The 25,612-nt window shown below is 46.6% G+C and overlaps 1 protein-coding gene across 1 annotated transcript; it reads left to right on the top strand.

The window, feature by feature from the left end:
- The first annotated feature begins 3,078 nt into the window (after positions 1-3,078).
- On the top strand, positions 3,079-25,060 carry LOC132819288 (cathepsin B-like). The gene is made up of 10 exons (XM_060830719.1): positions 3,079-3,179; positions 6,165-6,315; positions 6,432-6,517; positions 8,552-8,666; positions 13,079-13,197; positions 21,104-21,189; positions 22,394-22,537; positions 22,674-22,790; positions 24,363-24,491; positions 24,593-25,060. Exons 2-10 carry the CDS (start codon positions 6,193-6,195, stop codon positions 24,670-24,672), a joined length of 999 nt encoding a protein of 332 aa, XP_060686702.1. The 5' UTR covers positions 3,079-3,179; positions 6,165-6,192; the 3' UTR covers positions 24,673-25,060.
- The last annotated feature ends 552 nt before the right edge of the window (positions 25,061-25,612 follow it).

Raw genomic sequence — 25,612 nt, 5'->3', positions numbered from 1 at the left:
AAGGAGAAAGTGAGGTCTGCAGATGCTGGAGGTCAGAGTTGAGTGTATGGTGCTGGAAAACACAGCAGGTCAGGCAGCATCTGAGGAACAGGAGAATTCACATTTCAGGCCAGAGCTCTTCACAGTGTTGCTTTTCCCAGCAACACACTCCTGACGTTGGCCACACTGAAACTCGCTGTTAAAAGCTGGAGTTTATCAGGAGACAGCAGGAAAATCTTATCTTTGGGACCAAGACGAAGAAACAATGAAAAACCTGTGGTCAGCACTGTTGCCTCACAGCGCCAGGGACCCAGGTTCAATTCCAGCCTTAGGCGACTGTGTATGGAGTTTGCACATTCTCCCCGTGTCTGCGTGGGTTTCCTCCGGGTGCTCCGGTTTCCTCCCACAGTCCAAAGATGTGCAGGTCAGGTGAATTAGCCATGGGAAATTGCCCATAGTGTTCAGGGATGTGCAGGCTAGGTGCATTAGTCAGAGATAAAATAGGGTAAGGGCCATGGGTCTGGGTGAGTTACTCTTCCCAGAGTCAGTGTGGACTAGTTGGGCCGAATTGCCAGTTTCCACACTGTGGGGATTCCAAGCATTCTCACAGTGACAGGCAATGAACTTGCAACAAACTGGGAGAAAGCATTCCGTGTCTTTCCAAAACGAGGTAAAGGAACTTAGAGGCTATCGGGCACCAGGATGTTCCAATGTATTTGAAGGGATGAAAGATAAACAGCGAGGTAAAAACTCCACAGTTTTTACAGTTGTGAGATGTTGAGGCTGAGAGGAAGGCTGAAACATTGAGGAGAAATCAAAGCGAATTCCAGAACACTGTGGCACACTTGGTTTGATTCCAGAAGGTAAAAATGAATGAACTCTCTCTCCTGACCTATTTGGGAAAATGCACTGATATCCAAGCTGTCCTATTCCCAGGGAGGTTTACTGGAATAATAGCAGGAATGAGGGGATTGCTGTTTGAGGAAAGCCCAAACTGGCTAGGCTGTGACTTCTGGAGTTTACAAGAGTCAGAGGGAATGGAATTAAACCCCAGAAATCCTGAGAGGACTTTACCAGATGGATGTGGAAAGGAGATTTCTTCCTGTGGGAGAAGCGAGAACGAGGCAGCAGAGTTTAAAAATAAAAAGGGTGCCCATTTAAAACAGAGCTGAGATAATGTTTCCTCCTCAGAGAATCTTGGGAATTCCCTTCCTCAAAGGGCAGTGGATGCGGAATCTTTCAATGTTTTTAAGGCAGAGGGGGGGAGATCCTTGATTCCTAAGGGGATGAAAGAATATTGGGAAAATGCAGGAATGAGGTTAAAATCATCGGGTAAAAAATGAGGTCTGCAGATTCTGGAGATCAGAGCTGAAAATGTGTTGCTGGTTAAAGCACAGCAGGTCAGGCAGCATCCAAGGAACAGGAAATTCGACATTTCGGGCCAGAGCCCTTCATCAGGAATGAGGAGAATGTGCCAGGCAGGCTAAGATAAAAGGTAGGGAGGAGGGACTTGGGGGAGGGGCGATGGAGATGTAATAGGTGGAAGGAGGTCAAGGTGAGGGTGATAGGCCGGAGTGGGGTGGGGGCGGAGAGGTCAGGAAGGATATATTTCCCTCCCCTCCCCTATCAGCGTTCCGCAAGGACCACTCCCTTCGTGACTCCCTCGTCAGATCCACACCCCCCACCAACCCAACCTCCACCCTCGGCACCTTCCCCTGCAACCGCAGGAAATGTAAAACTTGCGCCCACACCTCCACACTCACTTCCCTCCAAGGCCCCAAGGGATCCTTCCATATCCGCCACAAGTTCACCTGTACCTCCACACACATCATCTATTGCATCCGCTGCACCCGATGTGGCCTCCTCTATATTGGTGAGACAGGCCGCTTACTTGCGGAACGCTTCAGAGAACACCTCCGGGCCGCCCGAACCAACCAACCCAATCACCCCGTGGCTCAACACTTTAACTCTCCCTCCCACTCCACCGAGGACATGCAGGTCCTTGGACTCCTCCACCGGCAGAACACAACAACACGACGGCTGGAGGAGGAGCACCTCATCTTCCGCCTGGGAACCCTCCAACCACAAGGTATGAATTCAGATTTCTCCAGTTTCCTCATTTCCCCTCCCCCCACCTTGTCTCAGTCGGTTCCCTCAACTCAGCACCGCCCTCCTAACCTGCAATCCTCTTCCTGACCTCTCCGCCCCCACCCCACTCCGGCCTATCACCCTCACCTTGACCTCCTTCCACCTATCACATCTCCATCGCCCCTCCCCCTAGTCCCTCCTCCCTACCTTTTATCTCAGCCTGCTTGGCTCTCTCTCTCTTATTCCTGATGAAGGGCTTATGCTCGAAACGTCGAATTCTCTATTCCTGAGATGCTGCCTGACCTGCTGTGCTTTGACCAGCAACACATTTGCAGCAGGAAGAATATTGCAGGTTAGGAGGGTGGTGTTGAGTTGAGGGAACCGACTGAGACAAGGTGGGGAGAGGGGAAATGAGGAAACTGGAGAAATCTGAGGTTAAAATCATATCAGCCATGATCTCATTGAATGGGGAAGCAGGGTCAAAATGCTGAATGGCCTGATATTGTTTCTTGTCTGCATCTTATGAATGCTGAGAAACAGCAGCTTACATCCCGGATGGTCAGATCGAAACAGGAAAGGGACAGACCAGGGTAACATCAGGTGACATGAACCACAGTGACACCATGATAATCAACTCTGGGTCTCTGTCAAACCACCCAGTGCCCATCAAACACTCCCAGGTCAGGAACAGTAAAGGGTTAGACACAGAATAAAACTCCCTCTACACTGTCCATCAAACCCTCCCAGGACAGGGACACTACAGGGTTAGATTCAGAGTAATATTCACTCAATACTATCCCCATCAAACATTCCCAGGACAGGGACAGCATGGGGTTAGATTCAGAGTAAAGCTTCCTCTACACTGTCCCCCATCAAACCCTCCCAGGAGAGGAGCAGCACGGGGTTACATTCCCTCATCCATGATAGTCTCATTTCCTTTTGTTGATCGTTTTCTCCGTCACATTAGCTGCAATGTCAGCAGAGGCCGCCATGGATCATTTGACTGGGCTGTTTCACAATACAGTCAGCTGATATGAGTCAGCACAGCGTGAGTTAATACAAGAGCAGGAAGCAAAAGCAGAAATATCAGAGCAAAGGGTCAACGAGACAGGGTAAGTGCTGCGGTGTGTGGGCTGGGGGGCACAGCGTGGAAGGGTGAGAGGTCAGAGAGACAGAGAGGGACAGAGAGAGGGACAGAGAGAGAGAGAGAGGGACAGAGACAGAGACACAGAGAGAGAGAGGGACAGAGACAGAGAGAGGGGCAGAGACACAGAGAGAGGGACAAATGGAGAGAACAGCTAGAAACGATAGAGCGGGCGGGGAAGGGGAGATCAGTTGTGTATGTTTGGACAGAGAGAGAACGAGTGAAATACAGGGAATAGCAGAGAGAGAGAGTTAGATAAAGAGAGAGAGGAGGCCAAGGATACCGAAGGGAAGAGAATCAGAATAAATGAGTGTAAATAAGAGGGAGAGAAAGAGAGGCAAAGGGAGGAGGGCAACAGGGTAAGACACGGCATAGAGTAGGAGTAATTATGGGACTGGAGAGAGAGAGAGAGGGAGGAAGGTAGGGAGGTAGGAGAGTGAGGGAGAGGGAGAGAGGAGAGGGAGAGAGGAGAGGGAACGAGGTGGGAGAGGGAGAGAGAGGTGAGAGGGAACGAGGTGGGAGAGGGAGAGAGAGGTGAGAGGGAGAGGGAGAGAGGTAGGAGAGGGAGAGAGAGGTAGGAGAGGGAGAGAGGTGGGAAAGAGGAGAGAGAGAGGTGGGAGAGAGGTAGGAGAGAGAGAGGGAGAGAGATAGGAGGGAAAGAGGGAGAGGGAGAGAGGTAGGAGGGAGAGAGAGAGAGGGAGAGAGGTAGGATAGGGAGAGGTAGGGAGGTAGAAGGGAGAGGGAGAGAGGTAGGAGGGAGAGAGGGAGAGGGAGAGAGGTAGGGAGGTAGAAGGGAGAGGGAGAGGGAGAGAGGTAGGGAGGTAGAAGAGAGAGGGAGAGAGGTAGGAGGGAGAGAGGTGGGAGAGGGAGAGAGGGAGAGAGGTGGGAGAGAGGGAGGGGGAGAGAGGTAGGAGAGGGAGAGAGTTTGGAGAGAGAGAGGGAGAAGGAGAGAGGTAGGAGAGGGAGAGGGAGAGAGGTAATGGGAGAGAGAGGGAAAGAGGTAGGAGGGAAAGAGGGAGAGAGGTGGGAGAGAGGGAGGGGGAGAGAGGTAGGAGAGAGGGGGGAGGTAGGAGAGGGAGAGAGTTTGGAGAGAGAGGGAGAAGGAGAGAGGTAGGAGAGAGAGAGGGAGAAGGAGAGAGGTAGGAGAGGGAGAGGGAGAAAGGTGGGAGAGGGAGAGAGAGTTGGGAGAGAGGGAGAGAGGTGGGAGAGAGGGAGAGAGGTGGGAGAGAGGGAGAGAGGGGTTGGAGAGAGAGAGGGAGAGGGAGATGGGTGGGAGAGAGAGAGGGAGAGGGAGAGAGGTGGGAGAGAGAGAGGGAGAGGGAGAGAGGTGGGAGAGGGAGAGGGAGAGGGAGAGAGGTGGGAGAGGGAGAGAGAGGTGAGAGAGAGGTGGGAGAGAGGTGGGAGAGGGAGAGAGAGGTGAGAGAGAGGTGGGAGTGAGGTGGGAGAGAGGGAGAGAGGTGGGAGAGAGGTGGGAGAGAGGTAGGAGGGAGAGAGAGGTAGGAGGGAGAGAGAGCGAGAGTGAGGGAGAGGGAAAGGCAAGTCACGCCTTCCTTTCCACTTCTGAAAGTCGAATCTTCCACTTAGAGGGACAGAGGAGGGAGAATGGAGAGCAAGTCAGAGGGAGATGGTTATTAATGGACAGAAGGATGTGAGGAGGATCACCGAGGTGGGATGGGGGTGAGGGAAGGGCCTGACTATTGCCTTGATCCTATAAGACTCCACTTCCTGAGAATGTGGCTTCCAACAGAACAAATAACTTCTGCATGTCACTGGGGAGCTGCAGCACGAGCCAATCCCAGGGGGTGTTAGCTGCCTCTGTATGGCCAGGCTAGAAGATGTTACTGAGTGGCTGCAGGAGATGCTGAAGGTGCAGGGAGAACAGCCAGAGGTCATGGTTCGTGTTGGTATCAATGACCTAATTAAAGGGAGAATGAGATTGTGTAAGCAAAGTATGTAGAACAAGGAAGACACACACCTTAAAATGAAATAATCTCAGGATTATTCCTGACGCTGCATACGAGGGAGATCAGGAATAGTGGAATAGACTGAATGCATGACTGCAGGGAAGATGTAAGGATTTAGATTTGAGGCATTGGGAGCAATTCTAGGGAAAATGGGGCTTGTTCAAAGTGTACTGAAGCAAAGTCTTCCAGGGACATTTGCTGAGATTGTGGGGCAGGGTTTAAACTGAAGTGGAAGGGTGACAGGGGCCCGAGAGATGGTGAGTGTGAAGGGAACAGAGTGAAATGAGACCAAAACATTTTATAGTTTTGTGGGGTCTCCTTCTCTCAGGATTAAGAGACTTTTTGGAATTCCTTGCCACAGAGATCTATAGGAGACAGAGACCTTGTGTATATTTAAGGCTGAGAGAGATTCTTGATCAAGGGTTAATGTGTGAAAGTGAAAGTGAGCTATGATTCTACTGAATGGAGGAACAGGCTTGTGGGACCGAATGGCCACCTCCTGTTCCTTCTGGTCATGTGGTCCTATAGATGGATAGCACTTGGGGCTGAAGATAACAAAAGATGTGGAGAAAAAGCTGACACAGGCTGTTGAATAACCAGCCAGGTTTGTAATGAATGGTGGGGCTGAAGAGCCTACTCCTGCCTCCTACTTCCTGTGTTGCGGTGAGAGATAGAAAGTAGGAAAAGAAACAACGAGGCAAAGGAAACCAGAGCTAACAGAAACTAGGGCTGGTGTAGAAAAAGCCTGAAAGAGAAATAGAAAGATACACTATCTGAGAGCAGTGTATTTGCAATAAAGGAAATGAAAGAGAACAGTATCAATAGTTGTAAACTCCCCTCCATCTTTCTCCTCCCTCCCCCTCCATGTGTCTTGCCCCCACCATGACACCCTCCCCTCCCCTCCCTTCACTTTCTCTCCCCTCCCTGTTTCTAATTTCCACACTCACTCTATATCACAGACACTCTCTTAATCTCTCTTTTTGTCTTAGTTGCTGGTTTGAAGATTTTGAGTTGAAGATGATGTTGGCCTTTGCCTCAATCCTCTGTGTTTCCATGGTGATGGCCAGCCCATTTCCAGATTATGGGCCCCTGTCCCAAAATATGGTGAACTTTATCAACAAACTGAACACAACCTGGCAGGTTAGTGACTGTGACTAAGGGAGTGGCAGGGTCACAGAGTGGGGGGGGGGGAATGGGGGGGGTGGGCTGATATTGGTGGGGTGGGGCTCAGATCTAACCATGTCCTTGTTTTCCAGGCTGGTCACAATTTCCAGAATGTTCCTTTGAGTTACGTGAAGAGATTGTGTGGAACTTTCCTCAATGGACCCAAACTGCCCTTAAGGTGAGGGGCAAATCAGGGACCTGGGGGAGGGGACAGTCTCCAGGGTCAGGGACTTGGAAACAGAATAGGGTTAGTATGGGGTCACGGTTGGGTTCAGTATGCAGCCAGGATAGGGGTCAGAGTTGGGTTTTTGTTTGAGGATGAGAATTTTCTTGTTTATTCTTCCACCTTGCTCTGGAGATGGGCAGTGAATCCATCCCACAGAAAACCAAGGTCAGACCAATAGGTCCTGTGGTGCCTGATTTGACCTCCATGTCGAATACCAACCCCCACCAACCATTCAGCCACCCTGTCCAGTGCTATCACAGCCTTCCTGTTTTACAGAATACTCTAGCTGTTGCCAAATTAACTAGTTTCACAATTCCCGCATTGTCTCCCTGCTCTTCAACTCTGCCTCAGTAAATAAAGACAAACATTCGCACTACGCCTTCAGAACCACTTTATCCATCTGTCTCACTACCTTAAAGGGACTGGTTGGCACTTGTACTAAGCCTCTGAGGATAAAAAAAGCTCAATAATAGCCATATGTACAAAGGAGAGAGAAACTTGGGGACAATATGTATAAATGGGTGTCTGATAGCGAGTTTTGAGAAGATTTGTAGCTCAGGTTGAGGTTCTGGATGTAGGTTTGCTCACTGGCTGAATTCAAAGGCTCACTGAAAATGTTACCTAGTACAGTAACAAAACGTCTAAAAATGAACCTTCCAGCTCAGCGAGTAAACCTACATCCACAAATGGACGTCTTTCTGATTGATTGATTGATTGGCTGGCTGTGAAGATTGGAGTCTCTCAAGGGTCTGTGCTGGGACCTCCGTTATTTACAATTTACAATGACTTTGAAGGGGAGTTTTTTCACAAATGAGGCCAAGACAAGTTGGAAAGGATGTTGTGAGGAAGACATAGGTTGAATGAGTGAACATAACTCAAATGGAGGATAATGTGGGAAAATGTGAAGTTCTTGTCTTTGGCAGGAAGAATGAAGATGTGGAGTGTTACCAAAATGGAGAATGACTGCAGTATTTCATGGTGGAAGCAGGAGTGATTTAGGTTTTCAGGTGCATGACCCATAGAAAAGATCGTATTCAGGTACAATGCAAAATTCAAGAAAGCTAATGGCATGCAGTCCTTTATTGCAAGAAGAATTAAATATAAAAACAGATATTATGTTCTAGCTGTACAGATCACATCTTGAGTATTGTGTACAGTTTGTTTTCTTGTTTAATAAAGAGTGAAAATGCATTGGAGACCGTTCCAAGAGGGTTTACTGGATTGATAGCTGAAATGAGTGAGGAAAGGTTGGACAGACTGGGCTTGTTTCCACCAGAGATTAGGAGAGTGATGGGCGTCCAGACAGAAGTGTATCTGATCCTGAATGGTCTTGACAAGGTGGAAGTGGGAAGGATGTTTCCTGTTGTGGGTCACTGTAGAAACTGTTTTAGACAAAGATGAGGAAAATCTTTTTCTCTCTCAGAAGGTTATTCAACTTTTGGAACACTTGGCAGTGGAAGCTAGGTGATTGAATATTTTTAAGTTGGACAGATCCTTATTAGGAAAAGATGGAGTTATCAGGGAATCTGGAACTTGAAACACAAACAGATTCTCTGTGATCTAATTGATGACAGAACAGGCTCAACGGGCTGAATGGTGCTATTTTGTCTGTTTGTATTTTTGTATGTAAACACCCCATTTCAAAGGAAATTGCAGAGTTGGGTCTTTCATAAGTCAAAATAAAATTAAAACCTGGAACAGTCCCACAACTCACACTGCTTCGATAAACCTTATGGATTCCGTGTCAATTGGATTTTTGAATCCGAATGATCCATTCGTTTGGATAAGGCTGTCATGGGAGATGGAATCAAGGCAGGTACAAATCTGCCATGATCTCATTGAGCAGTGTGAACAGGCTAAAGATCACATTTCAAATGGATCACTTCACTTTCTGTTGTTTTCTCTCATTCTGACAAGTGTGTATGAAATGTTTTGCAACACAGCGAAAGATGGACATTGCTTAATCAATTTTCACATCTGTGACAGATCGCAGAAGCTCACTGCTTTGAACCTACCAGTAAACTTTGACTCTCGGGAACAGTGGCCAAACTGTCCTACCATCAAGGAGATCCGTGACCAGGGATCATGTGGATCATGTTGGGTAAGGAAAGAGTTATGTAGATAGCTGTTCCATTTCCCTTTATGCAATTTATCCAGTCATGATCGCCTTAAAGATCAATTTTTTTAAATTCCTGATGGGATGTGGGTGTCACTGGCTGAGCCCAGCATTTATTTTCAGCCCCTGGTTGTCCCTTGAGAAGGTGGGGCTGAGCTGCTGTGTTCAACTGCTGTAAGTAGACCCACAATATGGTTAATAAGTAAGGACCAGGATTTTGATTCAGTAATACTGAAATAATAACGACACATTTCTATGACGGGTAATGACTAATAACTGTTAGGGAGAAAGGAATCACTACACTGCCTGCTGAGAGAAAAAAAATCACCGGTCAAAACTTTATAGTTACAGCTTTCACTGTAACAAATTAACAAAAGCCATAGTTCAAAGCATTAATAAATGAAGGATATTTCAAATGTGAATTTCATTTCAATTAGCTAATACATCAATGTTATACCTCCCATAGTTAAATCCTTTTTATTTTTACACATGTGGGTTCTTGCAATCGCAGTCTTTCCAACACAGTCTTCATTTTGTAGGATCTCTCACTCCGAATTCAACTGACTTGACTTTTCATTGCACATCCAGCAAACCTATTTCATCCACAGTATTCAGACCCAGTTACCGCTATAATTCCCATGTTAATGAACATACTCTTGAAGCACAAGTATGATGGCACAGAATCCCCAGGGACTTCCATTAAACTGTCCAGTCAGCAGCAGCAGTGCGTATTATTGCCCAGTACAAAATCTCTTGTAAAACAGGCATTGTCGGATACTTGTGTGCTTTAAATGTTAATTGCCACCTTTCAGCCTAATCCTGGATATTGTGCAGGTTTTGCTGCATTTAGACATGAACTGCTTCAGTATTTGAGGAATTACAAATGGCATTGGCTAGCGTGCAATCCCTCCTTCTGACATTATGGTGACCGGAAGGTCATTGATGAAGCAGCTGAAGATGGTTGGGCCAAGGATCCCGAGCAAGTCCTGGAGCTGAGATGACTGACCTTTAACATCAAAATTTCTTTCTGTCCGATATGATTCCAACCCAGTGCAGTCTTACCCCAATTTGCAGTGATTCCAGTTTTGTTCAGACTCTTTGCCTCGCTCAATTAAAATGTAGCCTTGATGGCAAGGACTATCGCTCTGGAATCCAGCTCCTTTTGTCCATGTTTGACCCAAGGCTGGAATGAGGTCAGGAGCTGAGTGACCCTGGGGGAACCCAAACTGGACGTCACTGAGCAGGTTATTGCTGAGCAGGTGCTGCCTGATGGTACTGTTACTGACCCCTTCCATCACTTTACTGAGGATGGAGAGGAGACTGATGGGTTGGGAATTGCCCAGATCAGATTTATCCTGCTTGTTTGATTTGATTTTAGTATTGTCATATGTACGAAGACAATGAACAGTATTGTTTGCATGCTCACCAGACAAATCATACCTTACATAAATATATTAGAGTAATAGAACAAAATAGTGTTACACCTACTGAGAGTTCAGAGAAAGATCAGCTGTCATATACACGAGGTTTGTTCCAAAGTCTGGTAACAGTCTCCTTGACTCTGTTGGTACGTGTTTTCAAAAGTTTGTATCTTCGTCCTGATGGAAGAGAGTATGAGGCTAAGCAATTTTGGCAAGTCCGTAAAGACTCTTCCCAATTTTTATAGCAGTACCCTAGAAAGCAGCCTATCACAGTGACCATTCCCAAGACCACCAGAAACTGCAGAGAGTCATGAACACAACCCAGTGCATCAGCCAAAGCAGCCTTCCACACATTAACTTTAATTGTGTGTGGCAAAGAGTCTGAACAAAACTGGTATGAGAGGGTGGGACTTTGACGATGTTGGCTGCTTTCCCAGGGCAGCAGGGAGTATATGGAGTTAATGTGTGGAAGGCTGCTTTGTCTGATGCACTGGGTTGTGTTCATGACTCTCTGCAGTTTCTGGTGGTCTTGGGAATGGTCATTGCTATACCACACTGTGATAGGCTGCTTTCTATGGTACTGCTATAAAAATTGGGAGGAGTCTTGACAGACTTGCCAAAATTGCTTAGCCTCCTGAGGAAGTCATGGTGATGGACTGCTTCCTTCAGTGTAGCTGGTGTGGATGGGCCAGGGTAGGTTGGTGATATTTACTCTGAGGAACTTGAAGCTCTCGAACACCTCCACCTCAGCATCATTTTTATGTACAGGACATACCTCGGTAATTTTCCACATTGGCGGATAACTGCCAATGTTGTAGCTGTACTGGAACAACTTGGCGAAAGGGATGCCAAATTCTGGAGCACAGGTCTTCAGTATTATTGGAATATTATCAAGGCCCATACTCTTTGTAATAGCCAGTGCCTTCCACTATGTTGTGATATCATGTGGAGTGAATTGGAATTGGCTGAAGATTGGTATCTGTAATGCTGGGGATCATGGAGGTGATCGAGATGAATGATGAATTTGACACTTCTGGCTGAAGAACACTGCATGTGCTTCAACCTCCTCTCTTCTATCACTGCGTTGGGCTCTTCCATCATCGAAGTTGGGGATATTCGTGGAGCTGCCCCCACCTCCTTGGAGTAGTTTAATTGTCCACCACTATTCACAACTTGATGTGGCAGGATTGCAGAGCTTATTTTGATCATTGTGGGATTGCTTTGCTCTGTCTATCACTTGTCTGTTTTGAGGAAGAAGTTTTGTGAGTTGAGAGTCTTTTGATCTTTGTCACAGAGCTGTGGGAGTAGAGTCCTGTTTAAATTTAATGCTGAGATACATAGATTCGTGATCAGTTGAGGAGTCAAGGGTTTGGGGGGTTAGGGAAAGGGTAGGAGAATGGATGTTCGGAATATCAGACCAGTCATGAACCTAATTGAATGGCAGAGCACACTCAAGGTCTACTCCTGTTCCTACTTCCTGTGGTTATCCAAATACTGTCCTGCAATGCTGCCACATTCTCTTGCTTTGTAAGCTGACATTTGCCCGTGAGAAACTCTCCCCACCCACCCAACCAACCACCCCCTCAAATTAGTTGAAAGCTTTCTCTGTCTCTTGCTCCAGTTATGCAGTTCACTGTAACCACATTCCTATTTCCTGTCCCACCTGAAGGCACTGTACAAGGGTACTGTAGTCAGTTTGTTCCACACTATCCCACTGTACAACTTACAAGAACCTTTATAATTGCCGGACAATTACAGGGGCAGGGGCTCCTCGAGCACTTTCCCCTGGGTTCCCGTTCTTACCTCAACTCCTCTCCCTGATCACAGACTAAAATTAAATTTGACTGAGTTAGTCTGAAGGGTTTGATTGCCTCATGGAGTAAACCGTACATACATTTTCCCCCCTCTCCAATGTGATGCAGTGGTTCAGTTCCAACTCCAGGGGTACCAGAGTTAATAGACCTGAAGCCATCAGACGTCATGGGGGTCCAGAGTCTACATTGAGGACTCCCAGGGTAGCTCCCTCCTGACTACACCACTGTGCTGCTGCCACCACTGGGTCTGTCCTGCTCATGTTCTTGTTCAGTTATTTCATCAACAATGTCACCTTGGGAAGGGGTACGCTGAGTCAGAACCCCAGCCTTGCAGCTGACTCCCTCCATGTGACCCTCATCCTGCCCACATTCACCTGTAGCTTGGGGTTTTTTTCTCTGACCTTGGGTCTCTGGTTGAGTTGCTGGAAGCTATGGCTGCTGTTGCTGGTACTGCCCATAATGGACAGCTTCCGGCAACTTCCACCTAGGGCCTTGATCCCAGTTGGCATCTAATTGCCTGATTCAGAGCTTCCAAAAGGAGGTAATGCAAAGCTCTTCATCAGCAAGTGAAGCCCCTGAATTAAATAACATCAAGAAATAACATTAAAATCCATGTGTTGCTGGATCCAGAGGAAATGGGGAGGTGTGGCCCAGTGTTGGTTTTGCGAGACTATTAATCCAGAGACCCTGGTAATATTCTGAGGACCTGGGTTTGAATTCTGGTGTAGCTGATGGTGGAATTTAAATTCAATAAATATCTGGAATTTGGGGTCTTGAGATGACTATGAATCCACTGTTCGATTGTGGGGGGAAAACCCATCTGGGTCACTGATTCCCTTTAGGGAAGGAATCTGCCATCCTTACCTGGTCTGGCCGACATGCGACTCCAGACCCACAGCGATGTGGATGACCCTTAACTGCCCTCTGGGCAATTCATGATGAGTAATAAATACTGTCCTGGCCAGAGATTCCCACATCCTGTGGAGGAACAAGCTATTGGTCAGCGAATACTCTGGCTGAAAGATAAAGGAGAGTTGTGTGGGCCACAGAGCTTTCAATGGCTTATTTTTTCATATTTTTTATTAACTTGTTCAGGAGGTGTGGCCTCCTGGGTCAGTATTACTGATAAGTTGCTGACTAGTTGCTGGCTGTTTTCCCTCAGGCCTTTGGTGCAGTGGAAGCAATGTCTGACAGGATTTGTATCCATTCCAAAGGGAAAGTCAACGTGGAGATCTCTGCTGAAGACCTTTTGAGCTGCTGTAAATTTGAATGTGGTAATGGGTAAGTGTTTCTGGGCAATGAGTGACCATCCTTAATGGAGACACAATACAGTGTGGACATGGCAGTCATTTTAACCAGAATAGCTTTCTAGCTGTTGACGGGAATGTGCTGTCATGAAGTTGTAATGCTAACCAGGTGAGTGGAAACCTTTGGATTGCCCACAATTGTACTGACAGGAACAACACAGAGTTAGATACAGAGTAAAGTTGCCTCTAACTGTCCCTATCAAGCACTCCCAGGACAGGGACAGCACTGGGTTAGATACAAAGTAAAGCTGCCTCTATGCTTTTAAACTAAAAGTAAAGCTCCCTTGACTCTTTTAACCAAACATAAAGCTCTCTCTACACTGTCCCAATCAAAAACTGCCAAGACTGGGAATGGGGTCTACTGTTGCCTACTGAAAGTTAAGCTCCCTAACCCCTTTTGAATTGAAAATAAAGCAACCACAACAGTATCCCCATAAAATGCTCCCTGGACAGGAACAACATGGGGTTAGATATGGATTAACGATTGCTTTTAGTTTTAAAAAAGTACAGAAAAGCTGCCTTATTTTAAACCAAAGTAAAATTATACACTGTCCCCATCAAACATTCCCAAAACAGCACGGGGTTAGATACAGTAAATCTCTCTCTACACTGTCCCCATCAAACATTCACAGGACCAGAAGTTTAGATACAGTAAAGCTTGTTTACAATATCCCATCAAACTCTCCACTCTTGCGTGTGAAATAAAGATCTCTCAACCTTCTTTAAACTGAACATTAGGCAGCTTCACTTTTTTTTTCCAAATTGAAAGTAAAGATCTTTCTACTCTTTTAAACTGAAAGTAAGGTTCTCTCTACTCTTTACAATTAAAAGTAAAACTCCCTCCACCAACGTTCCTGGGATAGGTACAGCACAGGGTTAACTGTGATGTTCCAACTCCCGGAGAAGAACATTACCTGGGAAATAGGCGTAGGCCACCTGGCCCATCGAGCCTGTTCTGCTATTTCACAAGATCACGGCTGATCTTTCTGTGGACTCAGTTCCATTTACCCTCCCCCGCTCACCAAAACCCTTCATTCCTTTACTGTTCGAAAATGTGAATATTTTTGCCTTAAAAACATTCAATGAGATAGCCTCAACTGTTTCACCTGGGCAGGAAATTCCTCAGATTCACAAACCTTTGGTTGAAGTTCCTCCTCAACTCAGTCCTAAACTTGCTCCCCTTATTTTGAGGCTATGCCCCCCCTTGTTCTAGTTTCACCCACCAATGGAAAGTTCCTCCCTGCCTCTATCTTATTGATTCCCTTCATAATATTATTTATTTTATACAATCTTTCTTCTCTTCCATCCCCCCATCCCGTTCTTCTATATTCCAATGAATATAATCACAGTCTACTAGGTCTCTCCAATTAAGCTAACCCTCCAGTCTGGAATTAGCCAAGTGAACCCCCTCTGTACCCCCTCTGTACCCCCTCTAGTGCCAGTGCATACCTTCTCAGGAAGGAGACCAAAATAGTCTCACCAGCATCCAATACAGCTGCAGCATAACCTCCCTGTTTTTAAACTCCATTCCTTGAGCTGTGAAGGACAATATTCCCTATGGGGTGGTAAGGTGGCTCAGTGGTTAGCACTGTTGCCTGACAGTACTAGGGTCCCAGGTTCAATTCCAGCCTCAGGTGACCGACTGTGTGGAGTTTGCACATTCTCCCCATGTCTGCGTGGGTTTCCTCCGGGTGCTCCAGTTTCCTCCCACAGTCCAAAGATGTACAGGTCAGGTGAATTGACCATGATAAATTGCCCGTAGTGTTAGGTACATTAGTCAGAGGGAAATGACCCTCTTCGGAGGGTCGGTGTAGACTGGTTGGGCCGAAGGACCTGCAGGGAATCTACACTCGGTCCCCAATTCTAAATCATCTGTGTAAATTCATAGAATGGAATCATAGACTCCCTGCACTGTGGATGGAGGCCATTCAGCCCACTGAGTCCACACCGACCTGCCGAAGAGTACCCTCCCCCTCCCCCCATTAACCACCTAACCTGCACATCTTTGGACTGTGGGAGGAAAGTGGAGCACCCGGAGGAAAGCCCCACCGTCACAAGCAGAATTTCAAACTCCACTCAGTCAATCACCTGAGGGTGGAATCGAACTCTGGTCCCTGGTGCTGAGAGGCAGCTGTGCTAACCATTGAGCCACTTGCAAATAATTGTGGTCCCAACACTGATCCCTCAGTCTTATTACTATCCACTGATTGCCAACTAGAAAAACACCCATTTATCCCCATTGTTCTGCCTTCTGTTAGTTAACATATCTTCCAGCCATGTTAATACATACGTGATACACCTTGATCTTACGCAGCAGCCTTTTGTGCATCTCCTTGTCAAATACCTTCTAGAAATCCAGATACACCACGTCCACCTGTTGTCCACTGTGCTTATAATGTCCTTAAAGAATTCCAGTAAATACATTAAACATGACCTACCTTTCATGGACGCATGCTGCATCTGCCCGGTGGGACAGTTTATTTTTGTTCCTTGATGATTGAATCTATCATTTTCCCCACGACAGAAGTGAACCTAATAGGCCCATAGTGACCTGCCATTTGTCTACTTCCTGGGTCCTCACCTGCCACAGCCTGTCATCAATTATTGGCATGTTATTTCACAGTGAAGACTGGCACAAAATATCTGTTCAATGCCTCGGCCAGTTCCTCATTTCCCAGTATTAAATCCTCAAAAGGATCAATGTTTACCTGAACTGCTCCTACTCATTTTATATCTTTGTAGAAACTTTTGCTGTTTTTATATTCTGAGCAAGTTTACTCTCATAGTCCATCTTAACTTTATAGTTTCTATTGTAAGCTTTGTTGATATTTTAAAGATTTCCCAATCCCCTAGTTTCCCACTAATCTTTGCTACTTTGTGCATTAGTTTTCAATTTGATGCCCTCCTTTATTTCCTTAGTTATCCAGTCCTTTTAGAGACTAAGTCTTGCCTTCACACTGAGAACACCCTTCCTCATGTTGTGTGACACCATCACCGTGCTAAATGGGACAGACTTCAAACAGACCTAGCAACTCAAGGCTGGGCATCCATGAGGCGCTGTGGGCCATCAACAGCAGCAGAACTGTACTCCAGCACAATCTGTAACCTCATGGCCCGGGATATCCCCCACTCAATCATTACCATCAAACCAGGGCGTCAACCCGGGTTCAATGGACAGTGCAGGAGGGTATACCAGGAGCAGCACCAGGGATACCTGAAAATGAGGGGTCAACTTGGTGAAGCCCCCAAACAGGACCGTCTGTGCTAAACAGCATAAGCAGCAAGTGATAGACAGAGCTAACAGAATCCACAACCAATGGATCAGATCTAAGCTCTGCAGTCTGCCACATCCAGTGCTGAATTAACAACTCACTGGAGGATGAGGCTGCACAAATATCCCCATCCTCAATGATGGAAGAGCCCAGCACATCAGGGCAAAAAATAAGGCTGAAACCTTCGCAGCAATCTTCATCCAGAAGTGCCGAGTGGGTGATCCATCCTGGTCCCCTCCAGTGGCCCCCAGTATTACAGATACCAGTCTTCAGCCAGTTTGATTAATTTGTGTAATTTTCAGGAAATGGTTGAAGACACTGGATACTGCAAAGGCTATGGGCCCTGACAACATTCCGGCAATACCAGTGAAGACGTGTGCTCCACAATGTGCTGCCTCCCAGCCAAGCTGTTCTAATACAGTTACACTGGCATCTAACCAACAGTGGGAAACTGTTCGGTTATGTCCTGCACATAAAACGTAGGACAAATCCAACCCGGCCAATTCCTGCCCCATCAGTCTCCTCTCCATCCTCGGTAACGTGATGGACGGTGTCAGTAACTGGGCTGTCAAGCAGCACCTGCTCAGTGACCCCCAGTTTGGGCTCTCCCAGGGCCACTCAGCTCCTGGCCTCATGACAGCCTTGGGTCAAACATGGACAAAAGGCACTGAATTCCAGAGGGGAGGGGTGGGGAGAGGGACAGCCCTTGACTGCATTCGGCTGAGTGTGGCATCAAGGAGCCTTAGTTAAACTGGAATCAATGAGTATTGGGAGGTGGGGGGGGGGGGGGGCAAACTTTCCAGTGGTCAGAATCATACCTTGCACAGGAAGGTGGTTGTCGGGTATCAGTCATCTCTGCAGGAGTTCCTTGGGATAGCGTCCTAAGCCCAACCATCTTCAATGATCTTCCATCCATTGGAGGTCAGATGTTAGGATGTTTGCCAGTGATTGATTGTACACTTTTCAGCAACATTCCCACTGCTGCAGTCCAAGTTCAAATGAACAAGATATGCACAATATCCAGGCTTGGACTGAAAAGTGACAAGTCACATTTTGTGAAGCCTATGACCATCAAGAAGAGACAATCTAACCACTGCTCCTTGACATTCAGTGGTGTTACCATCATTCAATGCTCTACTATCAACATCCTGGGGATTACCATTGACAAGAAACTCATTTGCACTCCTCATATTAACATTGGCTACGAACGCAGGTCAGAGGTGAAGAATATTGCAGCAAATGACTCCCCTCCAAACTCCCCAAAGCCTGTCCCATTATCTCCAGGAACGAATCAGGATTGTGATGGAATATTCCCCAATTCCCACATGGATGTGGACGCTTTGGAGAGGGTGCAGAGAAGGTTTATGAGGATGTTGCCTGGTATGGAAGGTACTAGCTATGAAGAGAAGTTGAGTAGGTTAGGTTTGTTTTCACTAGAAAAAAGGAGATTGAGGGGGGACCTGATTGAGGTTTACAAAATCATGACGAGTATAGACAGGATGGATAGAGACAAGCTTTTTCCCAGGGTGAAGGATTCAGTAATGAGAGGTCACGCTTTCAAGGTGAGAGGTGAAAAGTTTAAGGGGGACACACATGGCAACTACTTTACATAGAGGGTGGGCATCTGGAACGCGTTGCCAGCAGAGGTGGTAGTGGCAGGCACATTCGATTCATTTAAGATGCGTCTGGAGAGATACATGAGTAGGTGGGGAGCTGAGGGATTCAGATGCTTAGGAATTGGGCGACAGATTTAGACAGTAGATTTAGATCAGTTCAGGCTTGGAGGGCCGAAGGGCCTGTTCCTGGGCTGTAAAGTTTCTTTGTTCTAACACTCGAAGCTTGACACCATCAAGGACCAAGTGTACTTGATTGGCACTGCATCCACAAACAATCACTCCCTCCATCACCAGCACTCAGCAGCAGTGTGTACTGTCTCCAGCATGCGTGCAGCGCCTCAGACAGCACCTTTCAAACCCACAACTCCTTCCATCTAGCAGGACAAGTGTAGCAAGATACATGAAATGTAAAACTTGCGCCCACACCTCCACACTCACTTCCCTCCAAGGCCCCAAGGGATCCTTCCATATCCGCCACAAGTTCACCTGTACCTCCACACACATCATCTATTGCATCCGCTGCACCCGATGTGGCCTCCTCTATATTGGTGAGACAGGCCGCTTACTTGCGGAACGCTTCAGAGAACACCTCTGGGCCGCCCGAACCAACCAACCCAATCACCCCGTGGCTCAACACTTTAACTCCCCCTCCCACTCCACCGAGGACATGCAGGTCCTTGGACTCCTCCACCGGCAGAACACAACTACACAACGGCTGGAGGAGGAGCGCCTCATCTTCCGCCTGGGAACCCTCCAACCACAAGGTATGAATTCAGATTTCTCCAGCTTCCTCATTTCCCCTCCCCCCACCTTGTCTCAGTCGGTTCCCTCAACTCAGCACCGCCCTCCTAACCTGCAATCCTCTTCCTGACCTCTCCGCCCCCACCCCACTCCGGCCTATCACCCTCACCTTGACCTCCTTCCACCTATCCCACCTCCATCGCCCCTCCCCCTAGTCCCTCCTCCCTACCTTTTATCTCAGCCTGCTTGGCTCTCTCTCTCTTATTCCTGATGAAGGGCTTATGCTCGAAACGTCGAATTCTCTATTCCTGAGATGCTGCCTAACCTGCTGTGCTTTGACCAGCAACACATTTGCAGCTGTGATCTCCAGCATCTGCAGACCTCATTTTTTACATGGGAATACCACCCTCTGCACGTTTTCCCTCCAAGCCACACACCATGCTGACTTGGCAATATACTACTGTTCCTTCACTATCATTGGATCAAAATCTTGAATTTCCTCTCTGGTATTATGGGTTGACCCACAACAGGTGAACTGCAGTAGTTCAAGAAGGCAGCTCACCACCACCTTCTCAAGGGCAACTAGGGACAGGCAATAAAGGCTAAATTTAAAAATTCCAGGATTTGCAGTAGTTGTTTTATGGAAACAGGCCATTCAGCCCAATTTGATGTAAGCCTTCCAGCAAGTTGAATAGTTTTCTTTAGTTGTCTACCTTTGCCCAGTAAGAAGAGAATTAAGAGTATCATATCAGAGTCTTACAGCCCAGAGAAGTGGAGAGAAACCGATAAGAGAGTCCACCCATCATGCCTCAAATTCATATCTCCTGTTGTCGGGGTCAGTTCACTCCCCTAACTCCGTGATCTCTATATAACACAACAGTATTTAGGGTGGATATATTGAAGTGGTTCATCCCAGGCCAATTTACTTCCTCACTGATTTGGGGTCTAAATGTTGTGATGTCATTAAGTAATAAAGATTGACAATCCACGCCAGTCAAAAACAACCACCAATTTTCCAGCCTTGGCTACCAAGACATCCTAAGTGTATAAGTAAATATTTCAATGTGATGAGAGTTTCTGCCTCTACCATGCTGACAGGCACTGAGAACCCGATTCCCATTATATTGTGTTTAAAAACCTCCTGTCCCTTACATGTTTAATGTCCTTCACCCTCATCATCTGCAACTCCTCTGGCATCGTTTCCTTTGAGCATCCCATCTCGATTCCACCCTCGTTTCTCCTTTTCAAACGATGGATGTATTGAGGCCACTTTGATTCCTGCTTTTCAAATCTTCCTTTCGAGGTCAACTAAAGGGCATCAAATACTGATTTTTGCCAATGACACACATCCTATGAGCAAATAAATCCAGTGTTTATTTTTGCTCATTTTCTCCCCATCATCGCGGCTTTTCTCCCTCAGCGCTGCACTGAGTGAATTCTCATCCTTGGTGATTTCCATCATGTTTTCACCTGTCTGTTCACTGCCTCTTATTGTCTCTTGTCACACTTTTTCTATAAGTTTGCTGTTTTTGTGCACTTCTGTCGTGTAAGAAGGCCTTCTGTCTGGCCCTGAAAATTCTCTCCCAATTCAAGTTTTAACTGACTGGTAATCCTGGACTTGCCCATTTTTGTTCCTCTGTCCACACCCTTAGCTCCACCTTTTGACAGTTACCTCAAATTTGGTTGTGTCCTAATGTCTCATGTCTTTGTTTTTTAACACTTCTGGGGCACCTTAAGATATTTTACAAAAGTGTTTGCTGACATCAACTATCTGATGAAGAATTCTGACTGCACAAGCTCACCTGATTTTTGTCAGTGCATATTCATAATACAAACCAGATTTTTTAAATATTAAATTAACTCAAGTTTTTCTTTTTTAAAATTTTAAGGGTTATTAGGTTCTTATCATTCTTTATTTCCGAGATTTCATTGCGACTGTGCATGTTTCTGGAAGTCAGCAAACAGTCATATTTTACTAACTGACTAAAGACTTAATAGCTATCTAGGTTTATTCACTACATTCACATAAATTGTATGACCCTTTGATCTTTTAATATAAATTCTGTGTGTGATGTATTCCCTCACTAGCTGCCTGAGGAAGGAGTGAGGGCTCCGAAAGTATGTAGTTTCAAATAAACCTGATGGATTATAACCCAATGTCGTGTGATTTTTGACTTTGATATTTTACACTGTTCATGGCACAATGGAAACACAAATTCTTGTTACCTAAATTTGGTTTACTCTTCCCCAGTTGTAATGGTGGCTATCCGTCTGGAGCTTGGGAATTCTGGACTGAAGATGGTCTAGTGTCAGGAGGACTTTACCATTCAAATATAGGTCAGTACCTGGGCCTGCATTTATTGCCCATACCTAATTATTTTTTTAACTGAGCAACTTGTTAGACCACTCCAGAGGGCAGTTAAGAATCAGTATGGGTCTGGAGTGGCACCAAGGCCAAGAACAGGCATGGCTCTGGGCCAACTGCCAGAAAGGGGGACTAGATTTGGATTTAGTACAGAATTAATAGTCTGAAGGGCCTCTTCTGTACTGTATGATTCTATGATTGCAGATTTCTTTCTCTCAACAACATTAATGAACCGAAAATGTGTTGCTGGTTAAAGCGCAGCAGGTCAGGCAGCATCCAAGGAACAGGAAATTCGACGTTTCGGGCCAGAGCCCTTCATCAACATTAGTGAACCAGATGGTTTTTATAACAAGCCAACTGTTTTTATACAAAATTCCAGATTGAGTTTAGGCAATGGGTGTGTTGCTTAATCATGGGTCAATATCTGTGGCTGGGTGTGGATCACTGTCTGAGGGGAGGTGTTGGGTAGTTTTTAAGAGTTAAGACACTAATCTGGGGTTATCTGCAGGTCATTGTGTCAAGTTTCTGTGGCATGATCAGTGTGGAGGTGTGAGGATGGTGGGATCAGTGTGGAGGTGTGAGGATGGTGGGATCAGTATGGAGGTGTGAGGATGGCATGATCAGTGTGGAGGTGTGAGGATGGTGTGATCAGTGTGGAGGTGTGAGGATGGTGGGATCAGTATGGAGGTGTGAGGATGGCATGATCAGTGTGGAGGTGTGAGGATGGTGGGATCAGTGTGGAGGTGTGAGGATGGTGGGATCAGTATGGAGGTGTGAGGATGGTGGGATCAGTGTGGAGGTGTGAGGATGGTGTGATCAGTGTGGAGGTGTGAGGATGGTGGGATCAGTATGGAGGTGTGAGGATGGCATGATCAGTGTGGAGGTGTGAGGATGGTGTGATCAGTACGGAGGTGTGAGGATGGTGTGATCAGTATGGAGGTGTGAGGATGGTGTGATCAGTATGGAGGTGTGAGGATGGTGTGATCAGTACGGAGGTGTGAGGATGGTGTGATCAGTACGGAGGTGTGAGGATGGTGTGATCAGTGTGGAGGTGTGAGGATGGTGTGATCAGTATGGAGGTGTGAGGATGGTGGGATCAGTATGGAGGTGTAAGGATGGGTGAAGGTCTGGATGAAAGGTCCTGGTTTTCAGTGTTGGTCTCCATCCTCTCTCTAGGTTGTCGTCCATACTCCATCCCTCCCTGTGAACACCACGTTAATGGCTCTCGGCCAAAATGTACCGGAGAGATTGAAACTCCCAAATGCTCTAAGCGATGTGAGGCTGGTTACACACCAGAGTACAGAAGTGACAAACACTATGGTAAGTAAAGACAGAACAGGCACAGAAACAGCAGCTATACCAGGATAAGTATCTCGCTGGCTGTAGTTTGCATGTGTTCATTATTGAGGGGTGTCTGCAAAGAGATTAGATTAATTAAGCATTCTCTCTTTGCCAGGCCTTACTTCATATGGCGTCAGTTCAGATGTCACTGAGATTATGACAGAGATCTACAAGAACGGGCCAGTGGAGGCTGCCCTCATAGTCTATGCTGACTTCCTGCACTACAAATCAGGTAGGACCTTGCCTCAATACTCAATATTATACAGCCAGAGTCACACAGCACAGAAACAGAACCTTAGTCCTGGCAATAGCCTTGTAAATCTTTTCTGCAACCTAATAACATCGATAGGAGGGCGACCAGAATTTAATGCAGTATTCTAAAAGTGGCCTCATCAATGTCCTGTACAGCTACGTGACATCCTAATTCTGATCAATGAAGGCAAGCATTCCAAATGGCTTCACCACACTGTCTACCTTCAACTCCACTTTCAGGAACTATGCATCTGTAACTCTCTGTCTCTTTGTTCAGCGATACTCCCCAGGGCATTACATTAATTGTATAAGGTAAATACAATGTCTGCAGATGCTGGAAACCAGATTCTGGATCAGTGTGCTGGAAGAGCACAGCAGTTCAGGCAGCATCCAACGAGCAGCGAAATCGATGTTTCGGACAAAAGCCCTTCATCAGGAATATAGGCAGTGAGCCTGAAGGGTGGAGAGATAAGCTAGAGGAGGGTGGGGGTGGGGAGAAAGTAGCATAGAGTACAATGGGTGAGTGGGGGAGGGGATGAAGGTGATAGGTAAGGGAGGAGAGGGTGGAGTGGACAGGTGGAAAAGGAGCTAGGCAGGTCGGATAAGTCTGGACAAGTCATGGGGACAGCGCTGAGCTGGAAGTTTGGAACTGGGGTGAGGTGGGGGAAGGGGAAATGAGGAAACTGTTGAAGTCCACATTGATGCCCTGGGGTTGAATTGTTCCGAGGTGGAAGATGAGGCGTTCTTCCTCCAGGCGTCTGGTGGTGAGGGAGCGGCGGTGAAGGAGGCCCAGGACCTCCATGTCCTTGCAGAGTGGGAGGGGGAGTTGAAATGTTGGGCCACAGGCCGGTGTGGTTGATTGGTGTGGGTGTCCCAGAGATGTTCCCTAAAGCGCTCTGCTAGGAGGAGTCCAGCCTCCCCAGTGTAGAGGGGACCGCATCCAGAGCAAAGATACAATAAATGATATTAGTGGACGTGCAGGTAAAACTTTGATGGATGTGGAAGGCTCCTTTAGGGCCTTGGATAGAGGTGAGGGAGGAGGTGTGGGCACAGGTTTTACAGTTCCTGTGGTGGCAGGGGAAGGTGCCAGGATGGGAGGGTGGGTTGTAGGGGGGCATGGACCTGACCAGGTAGTCACGGATGGAACGGTCTTTGCGGAAGGCGGAAAGGGGTGGGGAGGGAAATATATCCCTGGTGGTGGGGTCTTTTTGAAGGTGGCGGAAATGTCGGCGGATGATTTGGTTTATGCGAAGGTTGGTGGGGTGGAAGGTGAGCACCAGGGGCGTTCTGTCCTGCCTTGACATTCCTCACCAAAATGCCACACCACCTTTATCTAATCGAAACTCCACCTGACACTCTTCGGCCCATTGGATCAAGGTCCCATTGTATTTTGGAATAACCTTCTTCACTGTTCACTACGCTACCTGTTTTGGTTAAAGAGAAAGTAACCGATGCTTCTGGTTGGACCTCCTTATAAGCTGAATTACATAAGTTATACCACAGGCTGTGGCTTTGTTCTGTTGTTTACTGGATTGCTAATGTATATTTCCAGGAGTTTACCAACATGTGGCTGGGGAGCCAATGGGTGGTCACGCTATCAAGATCTTGGGTTGGGGCGTAGAGAATGGAACTCCCTACTGGTTAGTTGCCAACTCCTGGAATACAGACTGGGGCGATAATGGTGAGTGAACTTTAAAGGATAGCGGGGAGACCCCTCCAATTTTGCCTGATACTTCCTTCATTCATTCTAAATCCACTTTAATCGACGATTCTGTTTTGCAGGTTTCTTCAAAATCTTGCGTGGCAGCAATGAATGTGAAATCGAATCAGAGATTGTGGCTGGAATTCCTCGGGACATGTAAAGAACAAGTACCAATGAGGTGGTAAATCCAGTGGTGAGGTTCCAAGCCCACAATCCGTCAGTAATATACTGGGAGGTGGCACAGGACTCCCTGGAGTGCTCAGCACCAATACCTGATAAAGTGCATGTGCACATTCCTCAGAGTCTCGGCACCTAACACACAAATTCTCATTACAATCATATGCAACAAACTTGATTTAACAAGCTTTCTTTAATCTGTCCCAGTAACCAGCTGTTGGCTGTGAGAATCTCTCATGTAACACTTGCTTCTTTCACCCTTTGTCTCCCCTGATCAGATGATGATACTTTTGGAAGCATGGAAAACTGTTATTACACTAACGCACTACTTTCCACAAGCTGAAAATAAATTTTATCTGAAATCCTTGAAATGATCTTTCCATGAAATGATTTTTTTAAAAAATGGTGCTGTAAATACTAGCAGCCGAGAAGATGTATTTTGTGAATATGGAAGGACAGGTTGAAAATTTTCAAAGAGCACAACATGTGAGTAGGTGTTGGCCAAGTGGTATAATCACTTGACTATTAATACAGAAATGTAGGTATTGTGCTGGGGACCTGGGTTCAAATCCTACCATGGCAGGTGGCGTTTCCAGTTCAATAAAAGTCCACAATTAAGAATCTACTGATAAGCATGGCACCACTGTCAATTGCTGGAAAAAATCCAGCTGGGTGACTAATGTCACTCTCACCTGGTCTGGCCTACAAATGACTCCAGATCCATAGCAATGTAGTTGACTCTTAACTGCTCTCTGGGCAATAAATACTGACTTCCCCAGTGATACCCTCGTCCTGTGATTGAATATTAAAAGGGGAGAAAAAAACTGATGTGTGAGGAAGTAATTGATCAGCTGAGTGAGCTGCACAACACAGTGGTTGATGTTCACGCCTGCTGGGTTTCACATCCCATTTATGTTTGTCTC

This window comes from Hemiscyllium ocellatum, chromosome 10 (assembly GCF_020745735.1).
Source record: "Hemiscyllium ocellatum isolate sHemOce1 chromosome 10, sHemOce1.pat.X.cur, whole genome shotgun sequence".
NCBI classification, from domain to species: Eukaryota; Metazoa; Chordata; class Chondrichthyes; order Orectolobiformes; family Hemiscylliidae; genus Hemiscyllium; species Hemiscyllium ocellatum.
This window is presented reverse-complemented; position numbering and strand designations above follow the sequence as displayed.

Coding starts and splice junctions, on each gene's coding strand:
- LOC132819288 (XM_060830719.1), top strand. CDS start 6,193: ATGATGTTGGCCTTTGCCTCAATCCTCTGTGTTTCCATGGTGATGGCC. Junction 22,538..22,673: donor CAGAAGTGACAAACACTATG/GTAAGTAAAGAC, acceptor TCTCTTTGCCAG/GCCTTACTTCATATGGCGTC. Junction 22,791..24,362: donor CTTCCTGCACTACAAATCAG/GTAGGACCTTGC, acceptor GTATATTTCCAG/GAGTTTACCAACATGTGGCT.